Below are 21745 nucleotides of genomic sequence, written 5' to 3' on the forward strand. Positions count from 1 at the left end.
GGCATGAACCTGCCCCAGTAACACCATGATTTGCACATTGCTGGGGCCTGTACTTTGTGAGAGGTCTATGTCCATGTCAATTTCCTCATCACTCTTGTCGCCGCGCTGCAATCGCCTCCTCGCCTGGTTTTGCTTTGGCTTGTTCTGGCTCTGCATATACTCCAGGACAATGCGCGTGGTGTTCATAGTGCTCATAATTGCCGCAGTGATCTGAGCGGGCTCCATGATCCCAGTGCTATGGCGTTTGGGCTGAAAAAAGGCGCGAAACTACTGTCTGACAGAGGGAGGGAGGAAGGGAGGGGCAAGTGATGACATGGCTTACAGGGAATTAAAATCAACAAAGGTGGCTGTGCATCAGGGAGAAACACAAACAACTGTCACACAGAATGACCCCCCCCCCAAGATTGAACTCAAACCCCTGGATTTAGCAGGCCGTTGATTTCACGGAGGGAGGGGGAAGCAAATGAATACAGAACAAATCTGGTCCATCTATTTTTTACATCTTAAGCTGGCAGCAGATGGTGCAGCATGACTGATAGCCATCGGCATCTTCTGGGTGCTTGGCAGAAAATGCTGTATTACGATTGCTAGCCATCATCGTCAAGACGGTTCAATAGGACTGCCAGCAGGACTGAGTCTCCAGGAGACAAAACATGTCTGCCCAGGTGCCTCTGACCGAACTCACTGATGAGTACGACGACGACGGATACCCGTCGTAATACACCATCAACTGCCAAAAGGCAAGGAGCTGCTGCTGTATAGCAATGCAGCCCCACGTCTGCCAGCACCCAGATAGCCGATGACGGCTACCAGTCATACTGCACCATCTACTGCCAAAAGGCAATTAGCTGCTGCTGTGTAGCAATGCAGTACCACGTCTGCCGGCACCCAGATGACATATGGTGACGCTGAGCTGAGCGGGCTCCATGCTTGCCATGGTATGTTGTCTGCACAGGTAACCCAGGTAAAAAGGCGTGAATCGATTGTCTGCTGTTGCTCTGATGGAGGGGGAGGGGCCTGACAACATGTACCCAGAACCCCCCGCAACATCAGGCATTGGGATCTCAACCCAGAATTCCAATGGGCAGCGGAGACTGCGGGAACTGTGGGATAGCTACCCACAGTGCAACGCTCCAGAAGTTGACGCTAGCCTCGGTACTGTGGACGCAGTCCACCGACTTAATGCACTTAGAGCATTTTATGTGGGGACACACACAATCGACTGTACAAAACCGATTTCTATAAAACCGGCTTCTATAAATTCGACCTAATTTCGTAGTGTAGACATACCCTAAGTCATTTAGCATTAAGTTAGTCCTAAATAGCCCACTTTGTATTAACTAGAAAAAAACCCAACTTTGAGTTCCAAAGACAATTTAATGTCAATTTTATCACATGCTTGGTTTTGTATTTTTAAGTTAACCACACTGTATCATTTCATGTTTCCAGTTTGCTCACATGGTTTGAACATACAACAAAAATGACAGTATATGAAGCAAAAATGCAGGCACAAAGAATCACCTAATCCACGTCATCCCTCCCCATGCCAAGCTGCCACAGCTCAGGGTGTGCCAGATCCCCTTCAGTGTGGAAGGCAGGAAACAGTGGCAGGGCATGCTGTGTGAAGGGCCCTTTTCTACAGAATGCACACTCCCAATCTTGCTCTCCTTCAAGGAGAGTTGCTGAAGCAGCATATACTATTGGGACTGATGTTTTAACAAAATTAGGGAAATTGGTTTATTTTTGTGCTTCCTGGTTATCTAGTACATTATTATGTGTTATGGATTCCTGCTTCCTTAGATTTATTAGATGAAATCCTTGACTTCAATGGGAACGGGATTTCACTTATTGTGTATGCAGTGGCATCTGGTGTGTCCAGACACATGCCTCTTATTTATTTTAGAATTCTAAAGGTTCGCATAAACATCAGATAAGTTTATATTAACTAGTTTCTCTAAACAAAGAGCAGATATATTCACTGACTTATTTTGTTTGTTTTTTTTTGAGAAAGGAGTAGGAGGGATTTCTGCAATGAAAGATTTAACAAGTGTATCAAGTTATTCACCGTTACTAAGCAATAGACTTTCTATAACGCAAGTTGTGCGTTCACCACTTTCCCATGGAATTACCATAGAACTGAGCTTGCCGGAAATTATGCACAACATTTCCCAGAACTTTTAAGTTGTTTCCCCATTATATTGTATGCTATTCACTTTATATAATACTCGTATAACGTACACAGTATACTATTCCATATTAAATATATTAAAAACATTCTTGAAATGGATATCAATCATGTTAGAGAAATAGTAATAATGGCACAAGTAATATAGTTTTCTTCTTTGAATACGTTAACCTAATGAATCCAATAAATTTAGGTCTACACAGATCCATGGACAAATAAATATTTGTGTAGTGTTAATGAAAGTGGACACACTTGATAAATAAATGACTAACAATGACATTAAAATATTAATGAGTCTGACGAAGTGGGTATACACCCACGAAAGCTTATGCTCCAATACATCTGTTAGTCTTATAAGGTGTCACAGGACTCTTTGTTGCTGCTTACAGATCCAGATTAACACGGCTACCCCTCTGATACTAAAATATTTATAACATTCACATCACCTGGTATCTGTCATTAAGATTCTTTAGGCCTTACCAGTTGGGTCTCGGACATCCTATTCGCCGAGACGTATCCTTACAGATAAGAAGACAATTACATGGACATCTAACATACTTCTTTCCTGAAGGAGGGTTTTTGATTGGCTAGACAAAAAAAAAATACCAACAGAAATTTTATACAAAATAGCGAACTAGTATTTATTTATTTTTTTGCTAGTTTCTTAAGTATCTTTTAAACAGAGTAACTGATATGACATGAACCCAAGTTAAGAAAAGGGAAATACAGGTTCTCTCCTTACAGGACAGAACATGACAGGACTAAAGTTTTAACAACAAACAATTAAAGTTATTGATCAGCACCCTAACTTTAGCTTAAAGAGTAGGAAAATGTTTTTGTCTCACTATTAGCTGAAGAAGCATAACATTAAATTAGGTCCCAGTTTCACACATGTGTGTGTTTGCATGAATTAGTGAATGCATGTTGTTTGAACTTTGTAGTCCTTATATTTGATTTTATAAAATGCATCCTAAGAACACTAGTATTTCACACACTGCCACTTGAATGCTTAAATATCCACATCGCCAAAGGGTTTATCCTCATTATTCTCTCGCTCTATCTATATACTCACTATTATATACACACACCCCTCAGTCAAGTAACATGCAGTCTCTACAGCTTACTAGTTACACCTTAGAACCCAGCTTTCCTTAACACACAGCATTCAGATATGTTTAGTGAGAGTAAATATATAAAAACAACAACAACAAGCAACCAAGGATTTTGTAGCCTAGTGGACAAGGTGTCCAGTTCATATTTTAGAAATACAGAGTTCAAAACCTACAAAGTTTAGTTTTATTCAATATTAGCTGAAATGTTTTCTAAACAAATACAGCTTCTTAAGAGACAAAGCCTACCTGTCTTACTCTGAGACTTAATCCTACTGACTGCAATAGGTGTATTCATATAAGTAGGGGAGCAAGATTTGGCACAAAGGCAAATACCCTTTGGGAGTTTTGTGCCTAAATACCTTTAAGAATCTGGAGCAAAATAATTAACAGAATGGATAGACTGAAGTTACAATACAATATAATTTAGAACAAAATATCTAAAATATTATCTGCCTGTGTTTCTATAGAGCCTAATGCAGTGTTTCTCAAACTGGGGTCGCCGCTTGTGTAGGGAAAGCCCCTGGCGGGCTGGGCCGGTTTGTTTACCTGCCCTGGCCGCAGGTCTGGCCGATCGCGGCTCCCACTGGCTGCGGTTCGCCGCTGCAGGCCAATGGGAGCTGCTGGAAGTGACACAGGCCGAGGGACTCACTGGCCGCCACTTCCAGCAGCCCCCATTGGCCTGCAGCAGCAAACCGCGGCCAGTGGGAGCCGCGATCGGCCGGACTTGCAGACAGGGCCGGTAAACAAACCGGCCCGGCCCTCCAGGGGCTTTCCCTACACAAGCGGCGACCCCAATTTAAGAAACACTGGCATAACGCAATAACATCCTGGTGCATGAGAGGTCTCCTAGGTGCTGTGGTAATACAAATTAATCAATAATAGTAAGAGAATCAGGTAGCTTGTTTATTCTCCAAGAGATAATCGCAAACACCTAAAGCTAGGGCCTGCATTTATCATCTCTCGGGAGTTCCTGCTATCAGCACATTTTTACTGCTACAACAACCCCACTCCCTCTTTTCTTTTCAAAAAATTAAAAATATATCTTTAAAAATATTTTAAGTTCTCTTAATTTTTTCTGTGTTATCCAAAAGATGAAACTAGATGATCATAGTGTTCCTTCCTGACCTAATAAGCTATGAAATATCAGTTTCTATCAGCGTATTCACACGTTAATTGACATATTTCTAATGGAAAAGTTTTATTATAGGCAGAGCTGGTAACTTACACTTATAGCTACGGTTGATCAACACTTTCCATTACAAGATACAGTTTTCAATTACTCTGCCAAACTTTTTAGCTGACCTTTTCCCTGTCAGGTGACTGCCTCAGGCTAAATATTTTTGGAAAGTTTCAGCAAAAATTGTTCAGCCATTTCTGAAAATGAGATTAGGGAAATCGCTAAGTAACATATGTTAAAAAAATGCTTACAAACATTTTGTCCAGCAGCTCTAGCATCTCCATTGCTCTAGCTTTAGTGCAAGGGCTTGGAATTTGATAGGAAGTTAAGCTTAATGTCAGGGCTATGCCTTTTGCTGCTACCACGAGAAATCATCCAGCGTTGGCCAAGCTCTAAGCCTTTGAAAGTCACAGCTCACACATGCTTGTAAAATTTGGTCGCTAAATTCTCCAAAGATTCCATCTGTACTGGATATGCTCCAGCACAGGGATGCTGGAGACTTTCCTTGACATTGTTCCTCCAGATGCCAGGGGCTGCTGTGGCACCAGGCACAAGAACTGAGGAGCAGGGTAGGGTAAGAACTGGTAGGGTAAGACTGGGATTGGCTGGGAGAGGAGGCAGGGACTGGGACAAAGCAGAGAAAAGGCTGGGACAGAGCAGCAGTAGGCAGGTCTGTAACCACTAGAGAATGTAGAATCAACCTAAGATTCATGAGTCTCAACAGTCCTGTGCTGTCAGCAAGCCACAGTCTCCATGTGTGGATGAGTGGGTTAAATTCAGTACAGGGACATGAACCCCATGATATAATGCTGATTAACTTGACTTGAGGAGGTGGGGGAATTGATGCCATTTGGAGTAGCCCTCCACTGCCCTTTCAATATTCTCTGCCCAGCCAAACTCCTCTAAAGTGTATGGATGGGATTTCTGTTGAGTTGGGGAATCCCACTTATGATCCAAAAAATCTTGCTTCCTCAATGTAATGGAAATGTTTTATTTCTGCTGCAAACATGATGCTCTGCACCAACCCAAGGGGAAGAGGCACATTTGTCTCTCACTGTATAACACTGCAGTCCCGGATATGGGGAGCATAATGAAATCCATACTTACCATTGGTTGATTTTATATGTCAAGGGGACATTATAGATTTCAGGTCCTGAGAAAACTTGTTTTTTAAATAAGAGGGGAAGGGGTGGAGTTTATATATACGGCACAAAACTTTCTAAACAATATTTAAAACTAAAGACTTTAGAGTATTATTTAACAAAATAGTGCACATATTCAGCCAAGTACACATATGTAGTCCACTGGGTAGATTAGGCATTGTGTTCCTTAATTTACACCTAAAATACTTAAGGCACCTCGATTTTTTTTTCTGTCAGATCTGGAAATACTGTCCCCCCTTTTCCCTCAACCCCTCCCCACCCCAAAAGCCTATCATCTCATGCTGTCTCATCTCCCTAAAACATCAGGGAGGTAGCTTCTGCTTTAACTGACTCTTTTAACCCTTTGAATTCCTGCTTGCAAAGAATAAGAGATGGAAAGCAAGATGCATTCCACCTGAAACAAGTAAGCTTAGGAGCCTGAAGACTTCATTGCCTTTGTACATTTTCATTGCTAACACATAAACGAGCCCACCTTGTGTCAATAATCCTTGAATAAACATGCTAGGTGATCAGTAATACTGACATACCCTTTCTACGTAACCAGGAGTTAAGAGAGAACATCAGCAACAATGGAAAATGTAAGAACTCATTTACCGTAGCTTCATTGCAAACTGTGCATTTAACAACATGTTGGTGAAGCTTGCCATCCAAATTGATTAGTGATTGGCACACACGGCAGTTTATTACAGGAACACCACTGGCATCAGGACTGGCTATGGCGGTATACGGAGGGGGGAGTTCTGCTGCAAAGAAATGATGAAACAGTTCAACAACCAAACCAATAGGATGATCAGGGTCACTTTACAGCAGAAAATATTTCCAATGGTTACAATAACTTAAGACACAGAATCAGAAAGTTAGTGGTTGGTGTTATTGTTTATCTAAAGTAATCAAAAAACTGATTATTTACAGATTTTCCCTAATATTCTGTATTTATACATTAGTCCTAGTTCTATAACCATACTACAGAATACCGATAATACAGAAGCATCACATCACACATTGGGAAGGCGATAAGAGGTGACACGTCTGCCTCTGGAATACTGCATTTGTATCCAGGCACTTCAACACCAGAGATATGTGGCCAAATTCCAAAGAGTTCAGAGAGAAACAATAACAATGACTGAGGGGTGGGGGAGAAAACAATTGATTTCTGGAGGGAAAATGAAAACAGATAAATAAAATATGCATGGTTTGAGTAAGTGGGAAAGTCCTGGCAAGCATTTATATTACCTGAAGAGGATGCAACATTGGGACAGATATACTTAGTGTGGCATACAAAAAGGTAACACTAGAAGAAATCAGGTAAAATTAAAAGAAAGGAAATTTTTGCTGACTCCCAAGAATAGCTCCCCTAGAGTGAGGGCTATGGTCCCAATCCCACAAGATGCTAAAAGTACACCCTGAAGATTCAGAGAGCCCTCAACTTCCACTGAAGTCAAAACGAGTGGAGAATACTTGGCACCTCACAGATCCACATTCTTAAAAGGCCTGAATTAGTCCCTTCATGGAAATTTGTGGAAAACAATTCTGCTTTTGGCAGTAGTAGGCTGAACTGACCAACCGTGGGGCTCCAGCTTTCAGCAGACACACAGACAAGTTTTGGGTTTTAGGGGAAGGTATTCTGTTGACAGAGGCCTTGGCTACACTTGGGACTTCACAGCGCTGCTGCGGCAGCGCTGTGAAGCGTGAGTGTAGTCTGCCGCCAGCGCTGCAAGAGAGCTCTCGCAGCGCTGTAAGTACTCCACCTCTCCGAGGGGAGTAGCTTGCAGCGCTGCGAGCAAGCATGCAGCGCTGCAAGCACTGATTACACTGGCGTTTTACAGCGCTGTTGTCGCTGCGCTCAGGGGGGTGTTTTTTCACACCTCTGAGCGCAGCAAGTTGCAGCGCTGTACAGCGCCAGTGTAGCCAAGGCCTGGGAGTGTAAATGCAAATGCAGCTTATGTAATGCACTAAAAGGAAATGTCATTTAAAAAACAACAGCTCAGCATGAGGAGGGACCAAAAAGGCTTTCTACCCTTCTGAATGACCAGATTTCCCTTTCTCTAACCCTATTGTCTGTAAGAAGCCAGGAAGGCAATAAGGTACTAGGTCCCCACTACAGTTTATACATGTGTTCTTAAATAGGGAATTGCAATAGGCAATAGAAAACACAGTCTAACACATTACAGTAACACAACAAAATTCATTTGAACACATGACAGTCCTAAGTAAAGTTTTACTGGAGATAATAGCTCGAGTCTATTTTAGTCACTTTTTATGTAAATTAGTGTCTTGAAATAAGAGCACTAAATATGTGCATTTGTGAGGAGGAGGAGGTAAAAATTACTGAAGCCCAACACTTGAAAATAGCATAAAGTAGGAAGTGTGTACAAAAGAGCTCCCCTTTAAGCATGGAACCAAGAGACACTGAATAAACTATACAGTACTCACAGCCGAACTATCAACAAATGTTTCAAAGAAACCAGGAGTCACATCATATTCCTACAAAAAAGCAGTGCTCAACAAAGCAGCAGCTGCTGGAAAGAATTAAAGGGCTACTATTAAAGCTGACAGGCCCAAATTTAGTCCTACCAGTTTGTTTTAGCTTGTGGAGACACTATATAGGGTAGCCATATAGGTATCCAGTTTTGGACCAGAAAGTCCAGTCAAGTCTACTGATTGGACATCCGAAGTCCAGTCATCACGGGCGGGGGAGATGGGGAAGCACTGGGTCATCACCTGCACCAACCCTTACTCAGCTGTAGGGTTGCCAACTTTCTAATTCCAGAAAACCAAACACCGTTGCCCCGCCCCGCTCACTCCATCTCCCCCTCCCTCCATTGCTTGCTTTCCCTCACCCTCGCTCAGGTGCTCAGTTTCACTACAAGGCCCAAACAGGCACCAGGAGAAGGCCAGGAGCTGTAACAGTTTGAACGTGGGAGATGGAAAGTGTGATTCAAATATCAGAGCGAAGGGGTCGGAGGCTGGCCGCCTGGCACTGAGGGGGCTCTGCTCTGCCTGGCCCCAGGCTGCTGGCTGAGTTTTATTGCCTTTTTATTTTCTCTCTCTGATTATGATGGCGCCCAGAAGGACGCCACTCTTCCAGGGGCTGCCTAAATCACCCAGCCGGGAAGGGAGGAGGGTGGGCTGGAGGGAAAAGATGGGAGGGGGTGGAAGAGAGAGGATGGGGAGGGAAAGAGGCTAAGGATGAGAGCAGGATGGGGGTGAGGGCAGTGAAGGAGAGAGGAGGGAGTGTGGGGGGTATGTGGGGTGGATCAGGAGGCAGGGGGAGGCAGAAAGCTACAGGTGCATGAGGCTGTGGGAAGCACAGGGGTGTATAGGGACATAATGGGAGTGCAGCAGTGTATGGAGGTGAATGGAGTGCAGGGCGGGGGGTGAAGGACATGGGGTGGCTGATCTGGGAGGTGGAGAGGATGGGTGGGAGAGCGCTGTAAGGGGTACAGGGATGGGATGGGTAGGTGTGGGGGCAGGGAAGGATGGGAGGGGGAGGGATGCAATGGGGGGGGATGAGAGTGTGGGGGGGTTGGGACAGGGAGGGATGAGAGTGCGGGGGATGGGACGGGGAGGGATGCAGTGAAGGGGATAGGGGTGCAGCCCTATTCCCAGCACTCAGAGATGGGGATACATACCTCAAACTCCTGGGTGCCAGCGATGGGGCGACACACCACGGTTCACCACAGGGCAGTGAGGGCACATGCCGCAGCTCAAGCCCAGCCACAGGAGGAGAGCGAGAATAGGGCCGGCAACAGCAGAAGAGGTGCACACCACAACTCCTCAACAGCCACCTGCTGAGCGCTCAGAAATCGTGCTAGTTCAGCCCCTGCCCTGACCCAGCCAATTAGAGTGAGCCTGCGGGAGGGGCAGCACACAGACCCCCTTGTGCGCCCCAAGCCTAGGAGCCGGACATGCCAGCTGCTTCCCGGGAGCGGCAGCTACCACTGCACGGCACTGCCAATTGGACAGTCAATGGCCCAGTCAGCAGCGCTGACCAGAGCTGCCAGGATCCCTTTTCAACCAGAGTTCCGGTTGAAAACCGGACACCTGGCCACCCTACCCAGCCGGGGCTACCTCCAACCTGTGTCGGGCACCTGCAGCTCCCAGCCTTGGCTCTGCAGACAAGTCCCTCCTGATCTGGACGGGAGGGGGGGAGAGGGAGAGGAACAAATGGTGGGCGGGGCCTTGGAGGGACAAGGCAGGGCAGGAGCAGGGCCTTGGGGGAAGCGGCGGGGCAGGGGAGGTTCCAGTACTCCTGCTGGAGTGTCTAGATTTTAAATATTAAAGTTGGCAACCCTAACACTATACTCATTCTTTCCCTCCGTTTTTGTGAGTAGGCAGGGTACTGAAGTACACAAAAAACCTACAATATATTTCCTAATGATGAGAAATCACAATCTTCTAAGATGCTGTTAAAGCCTGTTTCTTTGCTGTGTAGCCTACACACAAGCTACCCAAGACCTTTGATTTGTTTGCATTTTTGGGTGCATGCATGTTAAATGTTTCTGAAAAAATAAAACAAAACATAATTTTGGTAAATTTCAGACTCAAGTCTACTATCATTTGCACTGGCAAAATTCTGGAGTAACCCCACAGACATATATGGAGTTACTCCAGAATTACACCAGTGCAGCTGAGAGCAGAATCTGGCCCTTCATTATTTAGGATAGGCTCATTTTCAGAATCTCAGCCTACCATCATCCTTTGCAGAAACCAATACACTCTTGAAGATTTTTGGAGTAATTTCAGAACATTTTAATGATTGGTTGTTTTCTGAAGAACTGCAATGCCATGTGGATTAATGCCTGGGCATGCCTATATGTGGAGACAAGTTAAGCTCTCCTCATTCTCAGTTCAAGACTACCCACTAGTAGAGAGAGAAGCCAATACCGTAATCCGTAAGAACCCAAAGTAAATACTTTTGGAGTCTGGCAATATTTCCTACTGCATGTGCATTGTAAAAAGATCAGTGTAATTTTAAAAAACCGTAGATGACTGAAAGTTGGAAAAATCAGACAGGGGGTGGTGCCTGGGCTGTTGCTGCTACTGCTCCCATGAACACCTTTCCAGCATCGGACAAGCTGCCTACCACAGAGCTGGCTCATGTTGAGCAGCCAGCTCTAGCCAAAGACGGGCCAGCTCAATAACAAAAGGCATCACATCTAGCAGGCTAAGAAGAGAACTAAGAACAAGGGAGAGACCCAAGGACCTCTGATCCTCTGGGTCTGGTATTTACATTCTAGTTCACCAAAGAGGGTCATATAAGGTTCCTACTGAAGCCATTATCTTTGTGGAATGTATGTGCAGATATATATATACATACACATACACACATACATATATATATATACACACACACACACACACACAGAGCAAAACACATTCTTAGGCCATTGTAGTTAAAGGCAGGTCACCCACAGGTAGTGTCCCTTAAGGCAGGTTTCACAAGACAGGAGGTGGGAGACACTCATCTCCCTAGATGACAATTGTGTATTGCATGTCTTACAAATGGAATGCTATTTGCATACTGAGTCAAATGCTAATGAGAGGGTGAGGATTTCAGGAGAAAAAAGGTGGTGGGAGCTGTATATAGGAAGGGCCCTACCAAATTCACCGTCTATTTTGGTCTATTTTGTAAATTTAATGATTTCAGTGTTGTAACTGTAGGGATCCTGACCCCAAAAAGAAGTGTGTGTGGGGGGGGGAAATCACCAGGTTATCGTAGAGGGGTTGCGGTACTGCTACCATTACTGCGGTGGCACTGCCTTCAACACTGGGCAGCTGGACAGCAGCGGCTGCTGGCCAGGAGCTCAGCTCTGAAGGCAGAGCTGCCATCAGCAGCAGCGCAGAAGTAAGGGTGGAATGGTATCGTGGTATTGCCACCCTCATGTCAGTGCTGCTGCCTGCAGAGCTGGGCCCTCAGTCAGCAGCCACCACTCTCCGGCCGCTCAGCTCCGAGGGCAGCAGTGCAGAAGTAAGGGTGGCAATACCACAATACTCTCTGAAATAACCTTGTGACCCCCTTGCAACTCCCTTTTGGGTCAGGACCCCCAATCTGAGTAATGCTGGTCTGCCCTGTGAAATCTGCATAGTATAGGGTTAAAGCACACAAAAGACCAAATTTCATGGGGGGGGGAGGGGGAGGGAGGGAGACCAGATTTCACTGTCTGACGTGTTTTTCATGGCTGTGAATTTGGTAAAGCCTATATATATAAAAATATATATATAGCTGAGGAACAAAGAACTGTCTAATATATCTAGGGGTGCAGAAAGAAGCAAGGGCATCCTTCATCAGGAGGAAAGCTGCCAGCACACTTGGTCCCATGAAAGGAGGATCTCAGCTTTCCTAGTGGAAAAATGCTGTGTGAAAGACTTTGGTTAAGCAGTGCCTTATTAGACAAGAGGGAATCATGTTAGTCAAGCGTAGTTTCTAGAATGCATGTTCTGCTTTTATTTTACATGTAACCCTTTGTTGTTTTTGTTTGCTATCACTTGAATCTCTGTTCTTTGTTATACTTACTCTCTAAACATATCTGAATGCTGTGTGTTAAGCAAAGCTGGGTTCTAAGGTGTGACTAGTAAGCTGCAGTGTACTGTTCCTTTGGGAACAACGGGCCTGCTAATTCTGGGAGTGTCCAGTGGTTAGGGGGCTGGACACCATAGAGGGAAGCTTGGAGGACTCATGGGTTGGAGTGTGCCTATTGCTAGCCTGCATGCGGGAGAGTGGACCCCACAGGGGCTGAGAACTGCCTGTGGCTGGGAGCTGGCCCCTGGCAGGTACAGACAAGGTTTCCTCATGCTAAGGGCAGGTGGCAGCAAGATGCCTCACAATTCTAGGTATCACTGGGAAGAGTCACAAAGGGATTCCTGCCTTCTAATCCTAGCCCCAAGAGCAATTCACTGTGAGGCTGTAATCTCTGCCTCATTTTCCCCTTCCATAAAAGAAGGGTGGCAACAAGTGCCAGCTATTGTGTTGTGACAATTATTTGCAAAATGCTTTAAGTCCTGGAGATCACCAGAATGCACACAAAAGTTCCCAGTGTCTGGGAGACTACCAGCCCACAGAACTGCTGTTTGCCTGGAGAACTGTATTTGCATGCCCTTTTAAATATTGGCAACTATGCTTGATGGAATCCAGCACAAGCAGCAATCTTCTTCCACTGCAGCAGAAGTCTGATGGAGACCTGAGATTGGTCAAATAAGACTTGTAATGGAAAGAATCACTACAATTGCCCCATATTAGAGCTGCTTGGCTCCCAGGTGAGCAGCACAGATTCTAGCATCCTGCCACATCAGCTACTTCCAATATCTCAGGATAAATTATGATTATCTTTTAGAATGGCACTGGACCTGATGTTTACATCTGAACTAGAACAAGGCTGATTGTGAACTGGGCAAAAATATCCATCAAAAATGCAGGAAATATTGGGGCTATAATCTTCATGCTAAAAAAATGCATTTAGAGGAGTTCCAAAAACAAATCAGTACCAGGAATTAAATTTCAGCAAAGAGTATATTGTGAGGAGAAGACAAACAGATTCTCTAGCAGGGTTAGGAGTCTGCCAGTCATGAACTCTTAATAGAAATGCAGACAGCTTTCAAAGTACATTAATATAGCACTTACAGATGGCTTTTTTAACAGTCTGAATTTCAGACTAAATATTTGTAGCATTTGTAAGATACAATATACTGACAGCAATAAAACAGTTCATATGCGTAGGCCTAGTATTCCTGATATCCAGTCATTTCCAGCAAGTCTTGTTTTTACAAGCCATAGATCTTTTCAGAGCACCTGTAATGAAATCTGATTACTGCTATTGATATTATGGTTTATAGCTACATTATCAATGTTACTTCTAACAAAAGAAAAACAACAGCTACATCATATCATCAATGACAGCAGAATGCTCTCTGTTATGCAGAGTATCCTAGTTCAAGCTAGAGGTGGGTCCCTTTCTCCCCAGGATAGGAATGCTGTGGATGTGGTAACGTATTGGCTTCCTAGGAAGCCATATTTCACATTACCCTTGAAAATCTTCCTCTGCTTGACATTCAGAAAGGCAGAGACTATCTCCAAAGGGATCTGCATCCAGGTTTCCTCACAGGCAGATGCTGTGATTCTGGGCCTAAAAAGGGGCATGGAAAGGGGGAGGGGTACATGGAGGTAATGAAGAATACGTTGAGAAAAAGAAGTTATTGCTCTATTTCAGTGCCTCTCTAACACAGTCTACAGCCATCCAGTAGTCTGCAGAACCGTTGATGGTGGTCCACAAAATAAGGCAGACAGGTGGTTAGGGACACAGGCAGTTAGTGACTGGGAGATAGTCCAGAAGAAAGTTCCCCTCAATGTGCACTGCAGAATAACAAAGCTAGAGGACCACCACACTACATCCAAACAAGCTTACTCCTGCCAGTAAGAGGTTAGAATCTAAATCCTGCCCTGGCCAGCAGAACCATACCCAATGCATCCTCTGTCATAGGCATGCTGCTGGATTATTTCTCTATAGTGAATTCTGCTGCTCCTCTCAGTAGGAATATGCACACCTACTATCTGCTCGCCGTAGCACACACACTTGTGGATTAGGCATTTCCAAATCCCTAACTCAACAAACCAGGCCCTTCTGGGATATGACAATCCCTACCACACTCTGTGCTTTTGAGAGATCCTGCCCTGCTGCTTGTGTGAAGAGACGATACTCCCTACCTATTGGTGCTTCCAATGCATCACATTGAGCCCTGGGGATGTGTTACCAGCCACACACTCCTCATTATTAAAAAGATGGTTCTACCTCTTAGAAAACTTCATAAATAAGAACATAACTAAGGCCTTGCCAGCACTTGAAAAGTGTATCCAGCATCTACTAGCCTGAAAACTAAGCCTGCTAGCCTAGGTGAAAAATACACGAATTGCTAGGAGCAAAGGTGGAGGAAAGAAGCAGCAGTTTCTTCCCCAAAAGGAGGGTGCTGCTACACCGCCAAGCGACATCCCCTCCAATTTAAAGGAATAAATCAGCTGTGTACCATCTATTGGGTACTGTATTTAATTAGAACATGTCCAAATGTTTAATGTACTCAGACAGGGCTGACAGGGCAGGAGGCAAAAGAGGCAGTGCCCCAGCCCCTTTGTTTGAGAAGGCCCCCAAATTGAGTGGCACTGCAACCCCATGCTCCAGGTCACAATCCACTGAGCGGGGAGCTGAACTCAGTCCCATGGGCCAGGGGCTGCCATTATAAAGGGAGTGCAGGGTGGGCTTGCTCGCTCCCCACCCAGGTTTCCCCTCAATGTTTTTGCATCCTTGGGGATTTTTGGAGGGGGAGGCCCTCCGTTTCAGATTTTGGCCCTGCCCCCCAAAAACCTATGTGCGGCCCTGCTCTCAGCTCTGGAGACTAGGGGACACTGCTCTGAGAGGCTAGAAAGCAAGCTCCACTGCTCCTTGACACACCACATCCCTAGGCCTAGAACCACGGGTGGATAGGGACAAAGGAACTGATCTCTGACTGGGTGCTAGGTGAAAGCCGAAGGTGAGAACAGCTCCTTCTTTCCACTGCCTGTGCTCCTGCTGGGTCCCAGTGATCCATGGATTTTCTTGCATGCTCAACCAGCAGGTGTGATCCACTGGGTGTTCCCCCATGATCTATTTTTGGCACCTCACCACTGAAGAACACCTGCTTCAGCATCTCTGCAGCTCCTAAGACATACAAGAGAGAGGAGTTTCTCCTGCAGGTCTCCTGAGGTGTATGGGACAGCCTATCTAGTGGTGTGTAGCTAAACAGTTTCAGATTACAGAATGTGCAACCTTAACTCTGCCCCTTGTGTGTACACATTACAGTGCAGTCTTTATTAGTTTAATCAGCAGCTATATATTATACATTTTCTTTTTAACTAGCAACTGGCCTTCCTCAAGGGTAATTGAGGTAGAGAGGCAATTAACTAGGAAGCTACAGCAACTTATCCTATATACTGTATGCCAACAAATTTTCACTATTCCTTTAAGCCATACTAGCAAAACAAAATAATTTCGACTTTCATGTAAGTGATTTTTACAGGCGATCTGGCATACATACTTAGCACAACAAAATGCTTTATTAACACATGGATTCTGCGCCTTTTCTATGGGAGGAGTATAGAATGTACTAATAAAAATATTACATGCCAAAATCATTCAAGCTTGTTGCTTTCTCCTGCCATCTGAACGTGAAATTTAAGTGCTGGGCTCTCTCACAAATTTTCACTGATGACATCAAAGAAACTATTAAGTAATAGTATCAATTGGCATGAGAACCAGGTTTAAGAAAAGTGCTACAGCATAGGCTTATATCTGGGTTCAAACCCAAGTCATTGCACTGATTCATTCCCATTACATAATTAATAATCACATTTTCAAAATACTCTTAACTGTACATAGAGTAATAGTTACAAAACAAAGACTCCTAGGAAAAAAGTAACTGAGTATGAGAATTCAAAATGCCTGAAAACCAATATACTTTAAAGCTAAGGAGGTTATAAACATAAGGAGTGAAGGCAATTCTGCATAATTAGATCTCAGGGAAAGAAAATCCAATCTCCATGACCTCTGTTTTGAGGCCTGTGTTACTGGTTTGTGTAATTAAGAATGCTAGATGATGGTTAAAGTTAACCAAGGGCATAGCAGAGCTAGATTTTCATATCCAGCCCTGATTTTCTGACTGTTTTAAAGATTACAGTATACAAAAAACATATTTGCTCACCTGTAGCATTTGTTCACTTTCTTTAGAACTCCCATCTACAGTGTATTCACATATAAATCACTTTTTGGTTTAGATTTAGATCCTGTTTAATATGTATGTGAAAACTGGAGATCCTAATTTGTAACAAGCCCGGTAAAAATAGAGACCAAAATCTGCTCCTATTAAAGCCAACCAGAGTAGGATTGGAACCTCATACTTTAAATGCTGCCACTAAAGCTGAACTAATCTCATTTAGTTTAGACAGTCTGAGCTTTTTCTGACATTCTGTTTCACTCAAGAGGTTTAACTAGTTTAAAAAACATCTATACCAATGTGTTTAGTAAACCATAGATTCATAATTATATTTAATTTTTAGATCATGTTTATTACTATTCCTAGCTCCAAATCTAAGTTACTTGCTTAAGTAAAAATTAATTCCCTCTTACTGAACAGACAACCTTTACCAACAGACCAATTTTATTACACCTATAGAAGAGAGTTTAACAATACATCATTAATCTGGATCCCACATTCACAAGTCAATGACCTACTGTATCAAGCTTGCTTTTTTCGTGTGTGGTCTGCAAAACCAAACTCGCAATGACATGTGTTAGTCACTATATTCGGTATAGACGCTACTGTACAGAGAGCTACTCTCTAGTGCCAGTTTGCCCACCGGACTAGAATTCTACCACCCGTGTCTACTGGTACAAGGCTTTGATGACCATTGGAAATGAAATGGGGTCTTTCTATGTCTTTTCTCCATTTGTTCCGGTTTGATTCTTTAAGATATGCTTGCAGGTAAGATTCTCTCTGTGTCCTATACTATAGTTGACCATACTGAATTTAGTTAAAATTAAAATTATAGTTCAGTTAAAATATCCTTTGGTTTAATCCCACCTCTAATTAATGGGAGGACTAAAATCCAATAATTTACCTTTCAAAATAGCTTATTAAAAAAAAAAAAAAAAGAGTTCAAATGTGAATGTAGTTAGTGTTGCTAGAAATATGCTCTACTCTGCCTTTTTAAAAGCATTACCCATTGTTTCTCAGCTTTTTCTTTGCTGCTCAAATTTCCATGCAACAAAGAAAAAGTGAGATTACTTTTGCTACCTGAGAAACTATCATTTGTTTATTCCATTCCTCCTTCAGCCTATTGTTCACTAAACTATACACATGCCTGCTCCTCTCAAGGCCCAACAACGACCTGTCCCTCTCCTCAAGGCAAGGCAGTCCCATCAAAGAGCAGCTATCAGCAATCAGGCACAAATCAGACGTGATTTTCTCCAAGTCTGATAATAATGCCAGCATTATTCCCTCTTAAGGCAGCTCAAGCAAAAGATATTGAAAGGTAAAAGGTACTTTCAGCTCCACAAGAAGTTTAGTGTCACTTTTCACAAAGGTGCTTCAAAAGCAGCACCAAAAGGTGCGTGGATTTTTAAATGAAGACTAATTACATATGTAATATCCCACCCAATTTTTTTTTTTTTTTTTTTTTTTTTACAATTTTCAGTATAAAAATAATTACTGAGATCTGAACTGAGGTAAAAAAATGACTTGCTCGTGGGTTGTAGGAACAGGGAACCCCCAAGTCAACAGATTGGGGGTGAGGGAAGGGTGATGAGGCTTTCAATGACAAATTGCATAGTTTTTCTTGTTTGTTTCTTGAGCAACAGCCTCTCAAGGACACAGGAACAATGTGTGCACCAAACACACCCTGCCTCTGCCTAGGCCAAGCAGCAGTTGCTGAGCGATGCGCGTTAGGGTCTGCACGTTTGACTCGCCGCCGGTAACAATGCACTGATGGCTGCTGCGGAGAAGCCAGGAATGCGGCACGTTGCAAACTCATCGTGCAGCCTTTCCTACCCTGCCCCCCGCCAAGAAAATACCCCAGCCTCCGGGGCACGCCGAGAAACCTCTGCAGGGCCAGGCCAAGCCGCGGGACGCACCAGCTGTGCAAGACACCCACCCTCTCCCCCAGCACAGGCTGGAAAGGCTGGCCGGGGGGAGGGGGCAGTGGGGACTCACCTCTGGGGCTGCTCTCTGGTAAATAGGGCGGCGCGGTGGGGGTGACATTGCCGGAGCTGGGCGCGGAGAGCAGAGGGGAGCGCTCGTCCACCCCGTCAGCAGCCATGACTACTGCGGCAGCAGGGCAGGCTCAGCCCGGGGAAGCGCTCTCCTCGCTCGCCCGGCGTGTGAGCGTGTCACAAGGCACTGGAGCGAGGGGGAGGGGAGCGGGACCAGCAGCGCGAGAACGGGGGGAGGGCCTGGGAGCAGGACCAGGAGAGGGAAGGGACCTGAAGGACGGAGGGTGGGACTAGCTGGACTCTCAATGTCACAAACTAATGAGGCAGAGGATGGGGAAGGGCAGAGCTTCCATTCCCTGCAGCCTCTGCCAAAGTTGAGGATGATGATGGTGGGGGGAATAACTCATGTGGCAGCTGTTTTTGTTTCCCAGGGCAGCTAATGCCTGAGCCTTAAGATGAGGGTGGCAAGGGGGAGCAACTGGTGTTCAGGCTCTCCTCCCAGGAGAAACTGGGACATGAGCAGGAGAGACTACACCTGTGGTTGCCCAGGCCACCACTGCAGCAGGAGAGGGAAACCCTGGCACCTTGGGGTTTGTTATGAGGCGCACACACACACACACACCCTCTCCTCCTTGCTTGCTACCCCTATTCTCTCACTATAGTGTCACTAGTCAAGAGCTGTCTCTTGTACCAACCGAAGTTGGTCCAATAAAATATAGCACCTCACTCACTTTGTCTCTCTAATATTATAAATAAGATTTTCATTCCAGAATTGTTTGCAGACACCATTAGCATAAAGAGATGGGTACCTTTTGCTTTTTCAACTGGAAGTTACTAAAAAAAAAAGGAGGAAAAAATAGTATTTTCTCACTTTCTGCTTTTTTACTAGTGGTTTGATCTGTTATGTCTCTCGCTCACTCTCAAGGTTTTTATATGACAGTTTTCACTGGGATGTCTGCACAAAATTAAAGATCTCATGAAAAAAATCATGTTTTTAAAAATAAACTCAAAGAAAAGAGATGATATAGTAAACAGCAAAAAGCAAATGGAGTCATTGTAGCTGGCCTTGTTATTACTTTTTCAATTGCCTCTTTCAAAAACCTGATGAGGAGGCAGATGTTTCCTCCCTGTGATTGTAAACACTGATGTACTTAAGAAGATGATGGCAAATCAGTGACCTTTATTGCAGTATTAAATATGCATAAGGAAATTCATACTCTTTTTGTCATTTGAGTCTGCTGCTCATCTGGGAAGGGTCTCCTCTTCTGGTGTCAGTGAACTCTCTGAGGACACAAGGCACCACTTAATACTGTCTCTGCCTGAAATCCCACTCAGGCACCAGCTGGAAATCCTAGCTGAAGAACTGGGGATAACCTTTCCTATTGTATTTTTTGCCCAAAGAGACATATGCTTGTCACACTGTGTCATCTAGATACATTACCCATGGATTTGAGATTTCCAGGCCCTCCTAATGTATGGCATGTAAGTGATAACACAACAAGGTGTGGAGTTATTCTGGATAATGGCATATGCCTGAGGCATTAGGAGGATTGCTAAGTGTCATGAGCCATCCCAGAAGTGTGGTTATCTAGGACAACTGAACTTCCTGAAGTGTGTTATTGGGAAAATGCTCTTACATTTTTGTAACAACAGTATAATAAGACCTGAGCCTGAACTCTGAAGTTGGATGCAAACACAACAATTTCATTAGCTAGTCGGATTCCTTCCCTCTTAATTTTGTTTTATAAGATATATTAGTTAGAACTGGCCAAAAAAATTCTGACAGAACAGCTTTCCATTGGAAAATGCTGATTCAAGGAAATAGAAACATTTCTCAGGAACATATTGATTTTGTCAAAATTTTAGATGGGAAGTTATCAAAACATTTCCACTTAGCTAAGGTTAAAATCTTTCACTTCAATAAGGATGATGTGTTTCACTTTGAATTTATCATTTTGACTTGTTAATATGATATGATAGCCAATTATAAAGTTAATTGAAACAATTCAAACATAACAGAACATTTCTATCTTATTGAAACATTTTGACATTTCTGAAATGAAGTATTTCAGGATTGTCCTGTCACGGGAAATTTCAACTAATTGTTTTGATTCAGGATGAAAAATAATTTTGAAATGTTGACATTTCCTGCAAAATGGAAATTCTGACTTTTGATCAGCTCTAATGTTGCCATGTGAAGAATAATACATGACAGGGCACCTGGTGGTTAGGTGCATATTGACAAGGAACCAAGCTGAAGGCCAAGTACTTCCCTCATCCAGCAAGTGCCCACTTGTCATCTCAAACCACTGTGCTGTCTAGAGCGTGCTATTCCCCTCTGAAAATGCTATAACTGACTTTGCAAGAGGCATACTTTCAGGCTACATAGTTCTGAACCATGTGTTTTTGTTTTTGTCCTTTCATTAAATTAGACTGATCCTGAGAAGTGCTGAGCAACCCAAATTTCCATTGATTTAAATAAGAGCAGGTGGTTCCCAGCACTGCTCAGGATCAGGCCAGACCTTGGAGCCTTTTCCTGCAAGGACCCTTAAAGCTCCCATTGGTTAGATGCCTAAATACCTTTGAGGATCTGGGCTAACATGCTGCTTACCCCGCACTCTGTTTGGGGTTCTAAGATGGTGTTAGGCTAATGTCAGAAGCTCAATAATAGGTCTCTAGTATTTATAGTTGAAATATACCTTCCTGCTATTGTCTTGCTATCAAGCACCCAGTTTTCAGTAAATATACTGATTTCTAATAAAGGAACTGACATTTCCAGCCACGCACCTTTACCATTTCTGTTGTACTGTGAAAGATACAATAGCTAGAAAAGATCAATAAAAAGAGGTAGAAGATAGGCAGGTTCACCAATACCCACTGCACTGCAGTTACAGGAAATTGATTGTGTGAGACCCATCCACTGCATTGTTCCATGCCTCAGAGGAAGTCTTAAAAACCCTAATATCACTGCCAATTGCCTAAATGGAAAACTACATTACAATTCGGATCTGTTAATCAGTTGAACTCTGGGCATATGAGCAAGAATTATTGTAGCTAAGCATCTCATTATACTGACCTATACCCGGAGAATGATTGGTGTCTAAATAATTGCCTGTTAAGTGAGTATAAAAGTAACACACAGCCACAGCTCCTACTACCTAATTCTCCCTTTCAATGCCAAAGGGCTTGTCTACACAGGGACATCCAGGAAAACAAATGCAGATTAACCAAAGATGTGAATTTGAAATAGCATAGTTAAACCGCATTAAATCTTTGTGGACATCGTTATTCAGAATTAAAATAGTCTTAATTTGGTTTAGCTGAACTTTGGTCTACACTACAGAGTTAGGTCGATGTAAAGTAGCTTACATCAACCT

At 43.8% G+C, this 21745-nt stretch overlaps 1 protein-coding gene across 2 annotated transcripts in view; it reads right to left on the reverse strand.

Moving 5' to 3' along the window:
• Nucleotides 1-18554, reverse strand: part of PIP4P2 (phosphatidylinositol-4,5-bisphosphate 4-phosphatase 2) — a 37291-nt gene extending 18737 nt beyond the window's left edge. Inside the window, exons 1-3 of one of the 2 annotated variants that reach the window (XM_034759456.1) lie at nucleotides 18370-18554; nucleotides 6232-6377; nucleotides 2666-2772 (exon numbers count right to left, since the gene is read on the reverse strand). In XM_034759456.1, coding sequence (XP_034615347.1) covers nucleotides 2666-2772; nucleotides 6232-6377; nucleotides 18370-18475 — 359 coding nt within the window. In that variant the 5' untranslated portion in view covers nucleotides 18476-18554. Of the gene's footprint in view, nucleotides 1-2665; nucleotides 2773-6231; nucleotides 6381-18369 lie in introns of both variants that reach the window. The other variant, XM_034759455.1, reaches the window with a different exon arrangement.
• Nucleotides 18555-21745: the final 3191 nt, after the last annotated feature.

This window comes from Trachemys scripta, chromosome 2, assembly GCF_013100865.1.
Source record: "Trachemys scripta elegans isolate TJP31775 chromosome 2, CAS_Tse_1.0, whole genome shotgun sequence".
Taxonomy (NCBI): Eukaryota; Metazoa; Chordata; order Testudines; family Emydidae; genus Trachemys; species Trachemys scripta.